This window comes from Brienomyrus brachyistius, chromosome 4, assembly GCF_023856365.1.
Source record: "Brienomyrus brachyistius isolate T26 chromosome 4, BBRACH_0.4, whole genome shotgun sequence".
NCBI classification, from domain to species: Eukaryota; Metazoa; Chordata; class Actinopteri; order Osteoglossiformes; family Mormyridae; genus Brienomyrus; species Brienomyrus brachyistius.
Window position 1 is genome coordinate 12,869,465 of NC_064536.1, and position 17,262 is coordinate 12,886,726.

At 51.9% G+C, this 17,262-nt stretch overlaps 1 protein-coding gene across 50 annotated transcripts in view; it reads right to left on the reverse strand.

The window, feature by feature from the left end:
• Positions 1–1,771: 1,771 nt before the first annotated feature.
• Positions 1,772–17,262, reverse strand: part of LOC125740105 (neuropilin-1a-like) — a 33,499-nt gene continuing 18,008 nt past the window's right edge. The window contains exons 6-16 of one of the 50 annotated variants that reach the window (XM_049010902.1): positions 15,797–15,963; positions 11,179–11,334; positions 10,428–10,572; positions 8,333–8,661; positions 6,898–7,042; positions 5,555–5,659; positions 2,668–3,744; positions 2,543–2,592; positions 2,393–2,442; positions 2,193–2,292; positions 1,772–2,092 (exon numbers count right to left, since the gene is read on the reverse strand). In XM_049010902.1, coding sequence (XP_048866859.1) covers positions 3,635–3,744; positions 5,555–5,659; positions 6,898–7,042; positions 8,333–8,661; positions 10,428–10,572; positions 11,179–11,334; positions 15,797–15,963 — 1,157 coding nt within the window. In that variant the 3' untranslated portion in view covers positions 1,772–2,092; positions 2,193–2,292; positions 2,393–2,442; positions 2,543–2,592; positions 2,668–3,634. Of the gene's footprint in view, positions 2,593–2,617; positions 3,745–5,554; positions 5,660–6,897; positions 7,043–8,332; positions 8,662–10,427; positions 10,573–11,178; positions 11,335–15,796; positions 15,964–17,262 lie in introns of all 50 variants that reach the window. The other 49 variants (XM_049010907.1, XM_049010880.1, XM_049010878.1 and 46 more) reach the window with 49 other exon arrangements.

Below are 17,262 nucleotides of genomic sequence, written 5' to 3' on the forward strand. Positions count from 1 at the left end.
ATGATGGGGTGGGGCACAGGATGATGGGGTGGGGCACAGGATGATGGGGCGGGGCACAGGATGATGGGGCGGGGCTCAGGATGATGGGGCGGGGCACAGGATGATGGGGCGGGGCTCAGGTTCACTCGATGCTTACTTATGTTAATGACGAACTCAGAGCTGAAACTGGGAAGGACGGTGAGAACCCCATCACTGCCCAGGCAGTCTCTTAGGACCATGATGTCATCCAAGGCAATGTGGCCCCAGGTGTTACTCTCTAGCACCCCCTCAATCACCACCTGGGGGAGGGACAAGCAACTTTAAACAGGGCTTTATGTGTCACAAGTACAAGGTACAGGAATGCTTATTTCCCTTCATCCCATCTTGCTCTCCTGTGAGACACACACAAAGGTGCGCGCACACACACACACACACACACACACACACACCCAGGTGAGAATGAGGCTTCGGGTCCAAGTGCAGGGTCAGGCCGTTTGGTGTCACTGGAGCATTTATTTGGGGAGGGGGGTTAGTTAAGGGCCTTGATCAGGGGCCCAACTGATCTGACTATTCTGCTGAGGCTGGGCTTCAAACCAAAAACCTTCCGTTCAAGCACTGAGGCCGAACCCAATGAGCCACACACCTCTCTCACGTCCATTATGCCGACAGTCTAACCACTTATCACGAATGGAGCGGCCTGTCCCACTCAGACGAGGGCACAGGGCACGGCTACATGCCAGTCGGCATCCCACCCATATTAGTAACCTTATTGCCAAGACATTAGCGTTGAGCAGTTCCTTGATGCTAATGTTAAGTTACATAATATGAATACAAAACAAGTTTCTGGGTAAATTGGGTGCAACTGAAAACAGTGGATAAGTGAATAAACATTATGGTAATATTTTAATCACATGATAATGTGATAATACAGCATGATAAAAACAACAACACAATTAACATTATAACCTGATCACCTGTAAATAATGACATAATAGCAATGATAAAGAAACTGGTAACAGCATGATAATTAAGCCTACTTAAGCATTGAAAGCACTTCCTGTTTGAGTCTGTAAGAGATGCTGGAAGACGCTGGGTTTACCTGATAGGGCGACGTGGAGGCGGGCACCAGCACGCGGCCCTGCGTCCAGTGCCCCCCCCTGTGTCCGCCGTTACTCCACAGCACGAGCTCGTCGTCTCTGTGCCTGCCCCCGGTCCTCCTCTGCTTCACCAACAGGTTCTCGACGTGCGGCTCAGCCGTGTGGAACCAGAAGGACAGGCACACGTCTGGGTCTTGCCCCATCAAAGGGCTCACCAGCCGGCCCGTCACGCGCTCCTGAGTGTCGGAGACCGGCTGCAGGTAGACGAAGTTCCCAGAGTCACCTGCAGGGGGAGCAGCACTTTGGATCAGATATTTCAAATTATTTATCATATGCAGATATTAAAAATTCTGCACAAAAGTACAATAGCAAGACTCTCCCACAATTATGATACCTGTAGTTGGATTATGCATAAATCACAAACATGTTTCCTGTTTTCACTTTGTTTTACTACATTTTTTACAGGTCACAGATTACCGACATTGACCCCTTCACCGTTCCCCTTGGTGCCCCTCCTTTGTTGCCTCTCTTACCATTATGATCCAGGGTGGGGCCAGTGCCTGTGCCAGAGTTTCCGTCAGATCGGATGACCCATTTGACGTTCCCGTCCAACTCCGGGTTCCAGTCACAGAACGAGGGTTCTCCGGGTCGGCCAAAGTCACACTCAAGCCATGGAAAGTCTGCAACAAGAGGCATGAGATGGGTCAATTTTGCCGCACTGCCATTGGGTTACCTTTAATGCACTGATTCTCCATAACTTTAGCATCTTGCTTCTTGGTTAGCTTTAGCACCCTGCACCTGACTTAGCGTTATCACCTTGCACCTTGGTTAGCTTTAGCGCACTGCATCTGACTTAACTTTAGCACCTTCCCCCTTGGTTAGCTTTAGCGCCCGGCATCTGAGTTAGCTTGAGCACCTACCCCCTTGGTTAGCTTTAGCGCCCGGCATCTGAGTTAGCTTGAGCACCTACCCCCTTGGTTAGCTTTAGCGCCCGGCATCTGAGTTAGCTTGAGCACCTACCCCCTTGGTTAGCTTTAGTGCCCTGCATCTGAGTTGGCTTTAGCACCTTCCCCCTTGGTTAGCTTTAGTGCCCTGCATCTGAGTTGGCTTTAGCACCTTGCTTCTTGGTTAGCTTTAGTGCCCGGCATCTGAGTTAGCTTGAGCACCTTGCTTCTTGGTTAGCTTTAGTGCCCGGCATCTGAGTTAGCTTGAGCACCTACCCCCTTGGTTAGCTTTAGCGCCCGGCATCTGAGTTAGCTTGAGCACCTACCCCCTTGGTTAGCTTTAGCGCCCGGCATCTGAGTTAGCTTGAGCACCTTGCTTCTTGGTTAGCTTTAGTGCCCTGCATCTGAGTTGGCTTTAGCACCTTCCCCCTTGGTTAGCTTTAGTGCCCTGCATCTGAGTTGGCTTTAGCACCTTCCCCCTTGGTTAGCTTTAGCGCCCGGCATCTGAGTTAGCTTGAGCACCTTCCCCCTTGGTTAGCTTTAGCGCCCGGCATCTGAGTTAGCTTGAGCACCTTCCCCCTTGGTTAGCTTTAGCACCTTCCCCCTTGGTTAGCTTTAGTGCCCTGCATCTGAGTTAGCTTGAGCACCTTGCTTCTTGGTTAGCTTTAGTGCCCTGCATCTCAGTTGGCTTTAGCAGTTGTTTCTCAGTTTAGTGCTTTATTTCTGAGTTAGCTTAGTGCTCTGCTTATGAGTTAGCTTTAGTACTCTGCGTTTGGCTTAGCTTTAGTGCATTACTTCTAGGTTAGCTTTAGAGCCATTCTCTTGGGTTAGCTCAGCAACTCACTTGTCACAATGCTCTATTTAACATTATTTTAACCGCTCATTCAGTTGTTTAACAAACACATCTATTCCCAGTTTAATTGCAATTATATGGATTCCAATTACATGGCATAAAAGTGGGCACATTTCTTGACAATGCTCAACAGCAGTACACAGGTGAGCACAAAATCCCCCTAGCAGTCAACACACCTCTGTGTGTGTTTTTTTTAATGTGGAAACACAGGCTAAAAATACATCTCGCAGTCAATGTTGCCCTTATATGGTTGTGACTGGAGGAGCCTGCAGAGTGATAATCACTAGAGGGCAGCAGAGAGCTTTCCCTAGTCAATGAGAATATTCCTGGAAGCATCATATTAAAAAAACACGAGGAAGAGAAACACGAGGAGGGGGAGGCTTTGATATTTCAAGGAAGGCAGTAACGTCTTCAAGGCAGACCTGCTGTGGTCCATACAGCTGATGAAGAACAATCAGCATTTAGGTATAATGTACAAGGAGTCATTTGTGAGAATTAATTGAAAGTTTTAGAGGAACGAATGTGCGATGGCTGTGAGGTGGTGGGGGGCAGTAGAGGTGGAGAAAATAAGGCAGAGGCAGACTCTCGCTAAGCTGGTCTCGAGGCTTGAGGGCAGCTCTGAGGTTTTGTCATCCCAGCAAATCCGTACGCTGATCAGCACGCCACCCGGTTTTGGAGGGGGAGGGGGCACTGCTCTCAGTCATGCAGAGCTATTTCTATGGCAATGAAAACGCAATTTTCCGCCCGGCGGGGCTCCGCTGTCATTGGCTGACGGAGCCTGACGTTCGCCATCTGCCCCGGGCGGGAGCAAGGCCTGGCTCACCTGCCTCCGCATACATCTCCTGAGTGACTCCCCCCGGGGTCGTGGCACCTGCAGGACCAGAAGCAGGAGACTTGATGAGGCATCACTGGAAACAATGACGGAAAATGAGGTAAAGGGGTCAAACTCAGGGTCATGGTCCAGCTTGGGAGCGCAGAGCCCTGCAGAGGGTGGCCAGGTCATCACTAGGACACATCTGCCCTCACTTCAGGACATTTACACAGCGGATGGCCTCAGGAAGGCGGACAGCGTCACCCGTGACTGCAGTCTCCCTACACAAGGGCTGGTCTCCCACCTCCCTGACAGACTGCCTCAGAAAGGCGGACAGCGTCACCCGTGACTGCGGTCTCCCTACACAGGCCCTGGTCTCCCGCCTCCCTGACAGACTGCCTCGGAAAGGCCGACAGCGTCACCCGTGACTGCGGTCTCCCTACACAGGCCCTGGTCTCCCGCCTCCCTGACAGACTGCCTCGGAAAGGCGGACAGCGTCACCCGTGACTGCGGTCTCCCTACACAGGCCCTGGTCTCCCGCCTCCCTGACAGACTGCCTCGGAAAGGCCGACAGCGTCACCCGTGACTGCGGTCTCCCTACACAGGCCCTGGTCTCCCGCCTCCCTGACAGACTGCCACGGAAAGGCGGACAGCGTTACCCGTGACTGCGGTCTCCCTACACAGGCCCTGGTCTCCCGCCTCCCTGACAGACTGCCTCGGAAAGGCCGACAGCGTCACCCGTGACTGTGGTCTCCCTACACAGACCCTGGTCTCCCGCCTCCCTGACAGACTGCCACGGAAAGGCGGACAGCGTTACCCGTGACTGCGGTCTCCCTACACAGGCTCTGGTCTCCCGCCTCCCTGACAGACTGCCTTGGAAAGGCGGACAGCGTCACCCGTGACTGCGGTCTCCCTACACAGGCCCTGGTCTCCCGCCTCCCTGACAGACTGCCACGGAAAGGCGGACAGCGTTACCCGTGACTGCGGTCTCCCTACACAGACCCTGGTCTCCCGCCTCCCTGACAGACTGCCTCGGAAAGGCCGACAGCGTCACCTGTGACTGCAGTCTCCCTACACAGGCCCTGGTCTCCCGCCTCCCTGACAGACTGCCACGGAAAGGCGGACAGCGTCCCCCGTGACTGCAGTCTCCCTACACAGGCCCTGGTCTCCCGCCTCCCTGACAGCCTGCCTCGGAAAGGCCGACAGCGTCACCCGTGACTGCAGTCTCCCTACACAGGCCCTGGTCTCCCACCTCCCTGACAGCCTGCCTCGGAAAGGCGGACAGCGTCACCCGTGACTGCAGTCTCCCTACACAGGCCCTGGTCTCCCGCCTCCCTGACAGACTGCCTCGGAAAGGCGGACAGCGTCACCCGTGACTGCAGTCTCCCTACACAGGCCCTGGTCTCCCGCCTTGCCTGACAGCCGGCCTCAGAAAGGTGGACAGCATCACCTATGACTGCAGTCTCCCTACACAGGCCCTGGTTTCCCGCCTCCCTGACAGCCTGCCTCAGAAAGGCCTCGCATTTTCACACGTTATCACTCATTGATATTTGTTCTGTGATGCAATGTTTTTTGTTATTTTATTTTAATTGTTTTTTTGTCCTAAATGTCTGACGTCGTTACTTATTGTTATTCTTCAAATTTCTGTTAACTGGCACCCTGCAGGAGGCGAACAAGAATCTCACTGTATGAAATAAATGTGACAATAACCTTGGGACTGGAACTCACAGGTGAGTGTTCAGGCAGGAAGGGGTGAGATGCTAATAACGAATGAAGTCTCAGACTCTACTGGTTCTGCAGACAGGGCTGGGTGAGAATCGGGTAGCGGAGGAGGGGGGTACCAGAGAGACGGGGGAGGGGGTGGCTGTACCTGGGCCCTCGTCACTGTCTACAGTACTGCTGTGGCAGCTACCCGAGTCGACATCACACTCGTCCGGGAGTGGCATGCTGGGGGCAACCGAGGGAATGGCGGGCTCTGGATGGAGGAGACAGGGAGAGTGTAAAACACGGCCCAGAGCTGAAACACACAGGGTCAACATTGCACCTCCTCAAAAGCACTCAACACCCCTATAGGTCAGGAGGCAAAATCGCACGACAATGACAAGGCAACCATTCATCATTCACAAATGGTGACACAGTGTTGGTACAAACCAGAAGCATATTGCAGGAAGTGCAGGGCAGGGGACACCCTAGAATGCTGTACATTTTTAGCGAGTGGAAAGTGATCAGGAGATAACTCATGCTGACATGGGGAGAACATGAGTATCTCACACTGAGCTTGGGATGGGACTCGACCCAACAAGCACATGGCGTGAAGCCACAGAGCCACCCTGTCAAGGGAGTTAATTGGAAGGTGGATCATCTCCACGCTATACCTGACCACTGAATGACGGCCCTTAATTTATCACAGAGTGGGCAGATGTAAGGTCAGCGCCCCCCCTCCCCCATCCCAGCAGGCCCGAGCAACACAGATGTCTGAGTAACTCTGAAACCTGCGGAGGGTGAAGAGGAAAGCCGGGAAAGCAGCTGGGCGTGGTGACAGCCAGGAGGGGGCACCAGGGTGGGCTCCGGGGTCGCGCGTGGCCCCCCGAGGCAGACGGGCTCTGCGATGAGGCTCACTGCCACTGTGGAGGGCACCCCCTGACTTAGAGCTCGCACGCGCGAACCGCCTGTCTAATCAGGCCACAAAATCCGCTTACGGCGGCTGAGGCGTGCAGCCGCATTACAGCAACTCCCCTTAGCGACGAGCGTCGCCGTAACGACAGCAGGGCTCAAAGCCGGGAACGGGGAGGATTTGTATTAATCACGCCTGTTATACATTCAAGTCAGTTTGACACAGCTTCCTGCCAACACAAAGCGCTTAATGCAGGATTATACATTTACTAACTAAGGATGCTTTTTACATCTGTAGAGCAATACAGGTTCTGTAATTCAGTAGTTTTCAAACCCAGGGACACCCAAACATTCCATATTTTTGCTCCCTCCCAGCTGTGGGCTCGCTCCTGTTGTAAAGCGCAGAAATGCTGGGACATGAATTAGCGTCCCATGGCGACAGTGCCCCCTGCTGGCCGGCGACTTTACACAGGCATCATAAGACGTTACTTGGCTGGATACGGCTTCAGGGAAACTGATGGGAGTTTTAATTACACCGAAATGTTCTGAGGTGAGCCACTGGGTTAGGTCTTGTGACCCCCCCCCCCTCCCAAGCCCCACCTTGCAGGTTGCAGCCAAGCAGCTCCAGCCTCAGTCCCAAGCCGATGTTGCCGCCTCTCTCAGGGTACACCCTCAGGAAGCGCGTCACCAGCGGATCCAGCATCCGCAACTCCGGCGTGTCGTAGTTCTGGTTCCCCTCGAAAATCTGGCAGGCAGTCGGGGGGAGGGTAGAGAGTGGCATAAATGGGTGGAGTCACGTTACAAGCCACGCCCACAGACAGACCACGGCCAACCCCAAGACACGAACAAGATGGGGCCCCCAACATGAATGAGAAGAGCTGAGGACCGCCTCCCCCACCACAATGCATGATCACATAAGTAACTAAGAACTAAGGACTGGGGAGGCTCTCTAATATTTCTCATTCCCTTACTGAAACTTTTTTGTGTTGCGCAAAACAGATGATTATAACAATTCAGACCCCCTGATAACCCCTGGTCTAGCGTCTACAGCTGGCAAACTGGGAACGGGGATCTTTCAGTCTTCTATCCATCATTTGGAGGGTGGTTCCATCACTGTTCCACTTCACACGCGGAGAGAAGACCCCGACCTTGGCAGAGTGAGGACTCTCAGCAGCAGTTTCAGACACTGCTGGTCCACAAGGCTTTAGCTGCCCCAAAATATGGGGACTTCTATTACTCCGGCACATCCTTTATGGTTGTAAATGTAATTGCCATTTTAATTGCAAGGCTAATTAAGGTACCTTCATCACTACAGAAGTGCACTGGACTGTGTTCTTGCATAATTACCCCAATTATCCTGTCCAAACAGTGCCCTCCATACACTCAGTATATTACCGTCCTTATGCACCCCTTTTGTCTTTGTTAAGATGCTTTATTTCACTTTACTTCCATTGTAATTATAGAAATAATTGCCACTAGGAAGAAAGCATATTTCATACTATAACAAGGCCTCTGCTTGACTAAGAGTTCAATGTGCTGGAAGAAGCCTGTGAACAGAGAGATGAGAGTGGAGATAGACCACTCATACATGCAATCACTGAGCATGCAGACAGCGCGATACGATCACAGAGTTAAGCATGCAGGCAGAGCCAGACAATGACAAGCTGAGAATGCAGACACGATCACAGAGCTGGAAATACAGACTGGTCACAGGGTGAGGTATGATTTTGACCGCAAATCAGAGCATGAAAGCAGACGACACAGTTGCACAGAGCTGCGTGTACAGCCAGGGCAACACAATAAGAGTGCGTGCAAGCAAAACGACACGATCATAGAGCTGAAAATAGAGGTGGAGTGAAACAAGGATCTGAGCATACAGGCAGAGTGACACAATCACAGAGCTGAGCATACAGGCAGAGTGACACGATCACAGAGCTGAGCATACAGGCAGAGTGACACGATCACAGAGCTGAGCATACAGGCAGAGTGACACGCTCACAGAGCTGGACATAAAGGCACACCTCTCTGTGCTCACCTTGGGCTTGTTGGTGTCGTTATCCCACACCAGGGTCCAGTTGGAGCCGGTGCTGCTGTAGGCCAGGCGGAACTTGCGCATGAAGACCCTATGCTCACGCAACTTGCCCCCCTGGATGATGAGGCCATTCACCAGTCGCTCCTGACCCAGGTCCACCTGTAGCCACTCATTCTTCAGGTTCTGGGTCTCCGGCACGGTCCAGCCCGAGCGGCCTGTCAGCAGGCGGGCGTTTTCAGGCACCCAGCTGCGGTCCACTTGCGAGGAGACCGTGATCTGGGACTCAGAGATGGCGCCGGACACCATGCCGAGCATATTGAAGCATGGGTATTCTGGGGAAGAGGGTTATGGCTAACTGGTTAGTCTGTGGAAGAGGGTTACGGCTAACCAGTCTGGTTCACACAGACTCACTCCTGTCTTTCTGGGGACTCCCCTGTTACCACAATTAATACTTAAAAATTCCAAAACGCCAAACTATGATTGATACTAATAATAAAAGAAAACATTTTGCATTCATCTCATATGACAACGCGATAAAGAGCATGTGCTCCCTGGAAGCGTCCCCGCATGCAGATGGCCTTATCCTTCTGTGGCTGACATGCGCGTTTGTTATTCCTGTTTTACATCTATCCCTCCATTTTCCAAACCGCTTATCCTACTGGGTCGCGGGGGGTCCGGAGCCTATCCCGGAAGCAATGGGCACGAGGCAGGGAACAACCCAGGATGGGGGGGGCAGCCCATCGCAGGGCACACTCACACACCATTCACTCTCACATGCATTCCTACGGGCAATTTAGCCAATTAGTCCAAACTAGTCCAATTAGCCTCAGCATGTTTTTGGACTGTGGGGGGAATCCGGAGTACCCGGAGGAAACCCCACGACGACATGGGGAGAACATGCAAACTCCACACACATGTGACCCAGGCGGAGACTCGAACCCGGGTCCCAGAGGTGTGAGGCAACAGTGCTAACCACTGCACCACCATGCCGCCTCTCTCCTGTTTTACAAAATAAGCAAAATTAGAAAATGTGTTATAAAGTGAATGCAACTAATTGAGACACAAGGACTACTGCGTGGATGATGGGTAGAAGGACGTAGGATAATCGCACGCTGCAGGCAAGAAGTGATCACAGACAAAGCGTATTACAAATAAGGGTGTGGCTATGAGTCATAGGGTAGCTTCGGCGGACGGACACCAAATGTCCCAAGCTCCAGGAGCAGGGCCCAGCACCAAGCGCAGACACGCCGTCTGCTTCAGGGCCGTCCCACCCCCCCCCCGGTTCATCCTTAACGTCGCTGACCCTGCCCGGCTCTCCGGGGGAGGGGAGGGGGAGAGCCAGACAGATTTCTGGGAATCAGCGTGCCTTTTACTTTAATGCGAAATCCAGTCTGTGCCCCGAAGGTACAATGGCAGCAGTGTTGTTCTACCCTCATCCAATAATTGTCTGGCCGCTCCCGGAAGCCCCCCCCCCCCCACCCCCACCCCATGACACTCGGGGATCCATTAACGAGTCGGCGGCCATCCTGCGCATTTTCCCGCGTCGTGCCCATTTGAGGCTTGGCTGATTTCGCTCCTTCTGTCTTTTTGCACATGAGTCTGAGCCCAGAGACGGCGATGAAGGGGAACTCTTCGCCTGACGCCTCGGGGTGTCAGGATGGGGTTTCGGATTTTCGGAGGTGGGGGCCTCCGTTTCAGGGAGGGGGACTAATTTCAGTCATGAGTGGCCCACCTCCCAAGCGTGAGGAATGTTCCTTAAAGTCGTCGTTTTTGTCAGACGAGAAGCATCCGGTAAAATGTATCCGGTTAGGATTCTGCTGTTAAGCTGGTGGGATAATTTGAACGATTCCCCCTCTCTATAATGCTTTTTAGGGTTTCCAGTTTTTATAATGATTTTAAAAGTTTCGCTGTCTTTATAACACCTTTGGTTCCCAGGTGCACACATGACAACAATCAAAGTAAGACAGATGCATTGCACCGTTTGTGATTAGCAGGGCTTAAAGGTGGGTGAACAATGTGAATTCTGTGTATTGCATGTTACCTGCTCTCCACGCGCAAACGCTGTGGGTGTGTCGGCCCATACGCAGCGTGGACCCACCTGAGAGTTTGCAGCCGTACACCTCGAAGCGTATGGAGACGCCCTGCTCCCAGGAGACGGGCCGGATGCGAATGAAACGGGTGAGCGTGGGTTTGGGCAGTGTCGCCTTCACCACGTCGGTGGGGTTGGAGTTACCAGTGAACACCTGTGAAAGCATGGGCGGATATCACTTCACGTCGGCATTATCATGGTCTAAAGCTCTCTGTTTCAGGATTAGTGCTACAGGCTTCTTCGGATCGCCACTCTCAATGTGTATTTTCTTACACTGACGGGAATTCCACTTATACAAAGATTTTCTGAGGGCAGAAGCAAAAATTAGAAGAGATAACTAATCAGACTGTAGAGGAGGTAGGTCCATGCAAGACATCTGATTGGTTGGTCCTGCCGCCTCTTTTTGCTTGGACCCACCTCCTCTACAATCTGATTGGTTATATCTCTGAGCCAATCATTTTTCCTTCTGCCCTCAGAAGATTTTTGTGTATGTAAAACTCCCATGAGCTTTGTCTAAAAGTGTACATCGTTTCCTCTTTTTTACAACTGAGGTCCCACTGGGAATGTCTGGTGTCAGTATTTGGTCTCCAGATGTCTTGTAAAGTTAAAAATACAAAAATGTAATACTTACTAAAACATGCCACCTCAAATGGAAGGTTCACTGCTCAGCTCTCTTCCCAGGGTCTGAACCCACAAAGTTTTGGCCTCAAGACACTTAAGTGGCCAGTGTGACAGCCGGGGGGGGGGGGGGGGGGGTTACCTTGGGCTTAGAGTTCTCTCTCAGAGGGACCCAGTCCTCGCCATTGGAACTCAGGTCCAGTTTGTAAGACTTGACATAGTAATCTCGCTTGGTCTCCTTGGAAATGGCTCCTTGCAGACCGATAGCTGTGACCAGGCGAAGAAACCCCAGGTCAACCTTAGGAGCCAAACAAAGGTGGGTTTCGGTTAAAGGAACCGGCGAGGGTCCATGTGACCTATGTGGCAACGTTGCAATTGTTGATAGAATCCTACCATGGGGTAGCCACTGGGGGGGCGCTAGCAAGTCCATCAGGACTCCATTAAAGGAAAATTCTGAAAAATTTGGTGCTGCAGAAATTTTGGTGTGGCACACTGCGGACTGTTTGAGGCAGTTCGGACAGCACCGAAAGGATTATTGAAGGATTACTGAAACGCTGTGGGGGGTAACCTTTGCTATGTGCTGTAGCCATGACAACAAAGACACATCCTGTATATCACAGGCATACAAACACATGACGGGCTGTTTGCTTTCTGCAACAGAGCTCGTGTTACAGTATAACAGAGATTTACACCATCGTGGCCCCAGTCAAGCAAACGAACTGAATCCAGCTCCGTTATACAGGTGTCTGTTTTAGCCTTTCAGGGGCTATTGTTTACTAGATAGATTTTTAAAGAAGGCCGAGAATTACTTTGGTCCAATAAACTGAGCTAGTCTGAGTCTAGCCTGCATGACAATTTAATAACAGTTCAAACGTGCGGGAGGAGACACCCTCTGCTCAGTTTGGTCTGACAGCCCCAAATTTGCCAGGAGTCACGCAGCCCCACCCATGCACACACTGCAGCTCCACCTGCCAGGACCCTGAGCGCCCCCTAGTGGACTCCAGGCTGCTCTGCAGACCATCGGGTTCACTTGGATTAGCTCTTAGTCACGGAAAGTCTGTGGAATGGTTGAGGGGGAGGGAGGGGGTGGGGGGTTAGGGGCTTTTGAGCCCTCCACAGTTGCAGGGGAGGGGGGAAATCCAACCCGATTCCCGCTTTTTATCTTTAGTGCAATCGGGTCAGTGGGCGAATGTAAAGGACATTCAAGAAAGAGGGGAAAACCTGTTCATATTATTTATTTGCTTACGCTTTTTACGTGGGGGGGGGGGGGGGGGGATAGCGGCCCATCTGCCTGTGTGGGCTGAATGAGTAAGTGCAAAACTCCGGGGACGCTGCAGAAATACTCCCTGTATTTTCTTACCCTTAGGAAAAAAACGAAAAGCCGCAAGACATGAAGCCGGGCGTGGAAAAGGAGCCGTCACAGGCGGCGAGTGTTCCGCAGTCTGCGCGCTCGCTGGGGAAGTCCCTTATTTACACTGACCTGATGCAGGCAGAGAGGAGCTCCTGCCTCATCGTCATGGCGACAGAACCGCCCCCCTGATCCTCACCTATGCAAATGTCAGGTAACCCTGACGGGAGCCTGGCGATTACCACCGAATCCTTTGTTTGCTCAGCGGAGGGACCCAACTAGAGGAGCTCACGTATCTGCCTGTGTGCTCTACATATTTACACAGCTGGACGTATTTACCGGAGGAATTCACATTACACAAGGAGCCCTGGCATCTGTAGTACTGCTCAGTATATGCATATTTTATTGAATGGCCGTTACACAAGCCAACGACAACAAACCGGATCTGAGAGACTTGGAGGTGGGTTGGAGAAGAATGTCTGCCTGTTATCCATTTATTACACTTAAAATGTACAGTATATATATATATAAAACATATGTGGGTACCTGTTTATATACATACAGACAATCGCCTGAGAGCATAATACATATAACACCTGAAAAGGGTGTAATGGCATGAAGAGGCCCAGTGGTGGGGGCTGAAACTGGGAGTGGGGGCAGAGGAGAGAGGAGAGGGGGATAGTTTAACAAAAGTTGGGGGGGTGTTCAGGGTTCAACACGGAATAGGCATTTTGGTGTCGGCGCATTTATACAAAGCTCCAAAAATCAGGCAATAACTGTATATAACCTGAAGGGGGGGGGGTCTCCTCCGCCATGCCCACGTCACACTGCCCTTAGACACCAAGCGCATCAACACCGCTTCTGGGTTTGCTCAGCTGTTGCTGTGGCTGTTGGCGTCCACTGCAGATGATGAGGCATAACGCCCACCCCCCCAACACGACCCCACAACATACTGCCCCCCCCAGGCCAAACCAAACAGCGAGAGGCCGCATTATAAAGAAAGCAGCTTCCAAATGCGTGGATCTGCCCCCGCCCAGTTGTGGGTGTCCGAGTCTCCAGCTGCCCCCACAATGACACAGTGGGGGGGGGGGCGCTTCTCAGGTGCTCGCCGGGAATGGCCGCTGTTAATCAGCTAATCGGCGTCCTGTGCCCCAGCCCACCCGCTCTAAGCCCAGGGGAGACGCTGGGCTGAGAACGCCCCCCCCCCCCCCCCCTCGGGGGTGGGTCAGGGGACGGAGACAATGGAGGGCGGACGTGGCCCAAATGCGTGGGAGGGGTTACACTCGGTGGCGTTTCTGCACATCCTGGAAAAACAGGAAATGGCTGCAAGTGTTTGTCCGAAGCCCCCACATCAGGGCCGGCGCTGCAGCCTGGCTCTCAGACAAAAGCACAGGAGGAATGTTTTTGATGGGGGGTCTTTATGAGGAGTCGGCAGAGCTGCAATGAGGCCCTCTGTTTCCTTATGGTGCTGGGAACATGTTACCAGAACCCCCCCCCTCACCGAGCCCCCTGCGAGAACCTACTGCCTCCATTCAAAGCTTGATAAGAGTGAATATCCCCTGGAACAGCTTCCTCAGGCAGGGGAGGGGGGCATATCAGGATAGCGTATGTTTTCTCATGGGGGTCCTTTCACATTTGCGTCACTGATTGACCAAACCTGCGACTAGAAACGCGACTGTTACTTGCCCTTAACCTACTTAATCTACCCATTAACCGGCTTCGAGATTAATCGCCTACACATTAACTCTTCTACAGAGATTAAAACTCCTGCCCATTTACGCTGTTGAATATTAACTTAAGCCCAGATTGCCGGACTCAAGGGTCCCCCACAGGAGTCCCCAACGCTCCACGGTCAAATCCCTTGGATGAGGAGAAGTTCCACTATCATCACGCTACAGAGACCCCTCAATGGTGTGTCAGTGCTCAGAGAAAGCCTGAAGTAATGGGATGAAGGTACGGATGACCAAAGCCAAAGTAGAGATGGTGGGTTGCTGGCGTGCCGCTTGATGAGTCTGGGGGGGGGGGGGGGGGGGCTCTGCTAACATCAGACCGGAGACCATTTTCTTACGCATCGTGAAAACCTCCCATCTGCTTTTCCGGAAGTCATTAAGCCTCAGTCCCTTTGGATCGCTACATCCATTTGTTGCTATGTTAGTGTCTCTTCTTCCGTGAAATTTTCCCCGAATTTATACACCGCAGGTTGCATATCTTTCGACCAGAGAGCTTTTCCTAAACGAGCCAGGCCGGCCACTCGCTGGTGCAACAACAGCTGCATAGCTGGTAGTCAAGCACAAAGGAGTTTGGCACGATCCAGAGGCCTGGCAGAAGACGGGGGGGCACCAGTAATCCTTCCCACCACCTGCGCGATGAGCAGTACAGAAACACGACACTTAGGTTTCCCTGCGCTGCTCCGGTCGGATGCGAAAAGCCGTGGGACCCAAGGAACCGCATGGAACGAAGAGAGGGACGTAACACACAAACATGGCCGGCCAGCTGATAAGACGAATGCTGCAATCCTGAGCTCTACCAGTCTCACTCCCCCGAGCACACCTAACCAAAATTAAATCAAATGGATAGCCTCCCCCCACACCCAACCCCGTGCTCACTGTAATAGCCGACAAGCCTGCAGATCTTATTGGGTTATGAATTAAACAAAGAAAAGGAGGAGGGTTTTTTTGCCGTTTCCTTGGAAACCGACGGCGCAGAGCTCAACTTTGACATCTGACTGGTGAAAAGGAATTACAGAGCCCAGCATATCAGGGTAGAAAGAGGCTTATTAAAGGACATGAAAAAGCCACAATCTATTTTTCCACAGAAGATTCAGATGACAGAAAAAAAATGACAAAGCCACACGCAGACTGTATATGTGGGAACAGAAGAACATCAGGTATAGAGATTTGGATGCAGTCTTTAAGAGGACGTCTGCCGACACACTTGGATGTAGCTCAAATTTCAGTGGTGAGACAGTGCAGTGTGTGTGTCTGTGGGGGGGGGGATGTTGGTTTCTTGGCCAGGTGCAAATACTCCCCTTCCTCCCAGTCCTTCCTCCATAACCTGACATTTTCCCAGAATCCTTCGCCTACATTCTGCCGAGGTATGCCCTGCCTCCACCCATCCTCCGTGTGGACAATGGGAGAAGAGGGTTGTCATGGTGAAATGGTGACACTACTGAAAGGACCCGGGGAGATGGAGCATTCTCATGATGGGGGCAGCTGCGGGGTTCCACTGCTGCACAAGGGGACCTCGGCCCCCGGTAGAAATTATATACCACTGGGGCACCTTCTCTGATTTATTTTCTAAGCAGGAGGTCGGAATCAGCTCTACAGGCTGGTCCTGTGAGTGTGGAGCGGGAGATCTGGTCTGATTCCGGTGCTAGGATCCCACGCCCAGCCCTGAGCTCCGAGCCACAAACCTGTATCCACTCCCTGTTGGAGTCTTGCGCCGGGGTCCAGCCGTTCTCATGGTAGTTGAGGCGCGAGCGGCCAGCGGACCAGTTGCTGTTGTACTGGGAGGAGGCTTTGATCTGCCTGCCTGTGATCTCGCCCGACTCCATCCCCAGCGGCTCCTTGCACACATAGTCTGCCACGAGCAAGAAAAGACATGCCGAGTGAGGTAGGGGGCACTGAGGGAATGCCAGAGAGGGGCCGCCTCTCTTTGGCCCTTAGGCAAGGCATGATGGGAAATAAACACTCTGTGCAGGTAACCCTGATGAGATGTGCAGTCTGAGCGGTTATACCCTACAAACATAAGCCATCAGCATGAGCTAACGTACCATCTTACATGACGCCCATTATGAATGCACGTGTGCGTGTGGGCATGTTTATGATACAATATCAGGTTGTGTATGATTGGTTGCAAACAGGCAGCTCTTGAATTACATAAAACTGGCTTGCGTCAATCTAGAGTTCGGCAAAAAATATCCGAGATACACAGAGTTCATGGAAGCGCCAACGCTCACTTTTTTTGACTTGTGTGTTTTTTGCTATAAGGCATCCTGAATGGTGTGAGGTGAGTTCGACTTATATATAGTAATAATATAATAACATTTATGTAGCACCTTTCACAAACCCAAGGTTGTTTTACAAGGAGAAGGTAAAAAAAAAAAAAAAAAAAACACAGAACAGGGAGAGAAATGTTCATTAAACAGGAAAGTTTTTAAGTTCGACTTAATAGTGGAATGTGATGAACAGTTAATGAGAGACTGGGGAGGAGAATTACAGAGTTTGCCACTGAATGACCTGCCAGTCATAGTGAGAAAGTTATGTAAGATTTGACTTGGTCAAGGGTATTTGGGACTGGTTACTGGCGTCAGTCAAGGGCTGCCTGTGAGATATGGTATGCATGTTTCTGTGCGGGGGTGGGTGAAGTGCATGGGGCCAGACCGGGGAGCAGCGTACTGGGAAACTCAGATCGATACCCCTGAGACACAAATCTCCCGGATGGAGCTCATCTCTGTGAAGCAGGCCCTTCAGAGAACAACCCTGACCCAAAGCCTGACCGCTGCATGCTGTGTCACGGCGGGTGATTGAGGGTTACTTTACATGAGCCATTTGACACCGTTTACAGAAGACAGAGTCTGTCTGTGCGCCAGCACAAAGCCCAGTGGGTATCTATGGCCACTTGTGGTAAAAGCTGATTTCGATCACCCTCGATGGTGAACGCACATAAAGCCGTAGCCAAAAAACGGAACAAAACAGCAAGCTGGCGCAGGTAACACCATCCAGTCATTTATGCGCTATGCTAATAGCACGGAATAGCCCATCACGGCTACGCTAAGCTACATCAGGCGGCTAATGACGTTTGAGCTACATATGATATGCTCTCCTTCATCACGAGTTAACTAAGCAGAAGTTTCTGTAATGCTACGCTATGCTACAT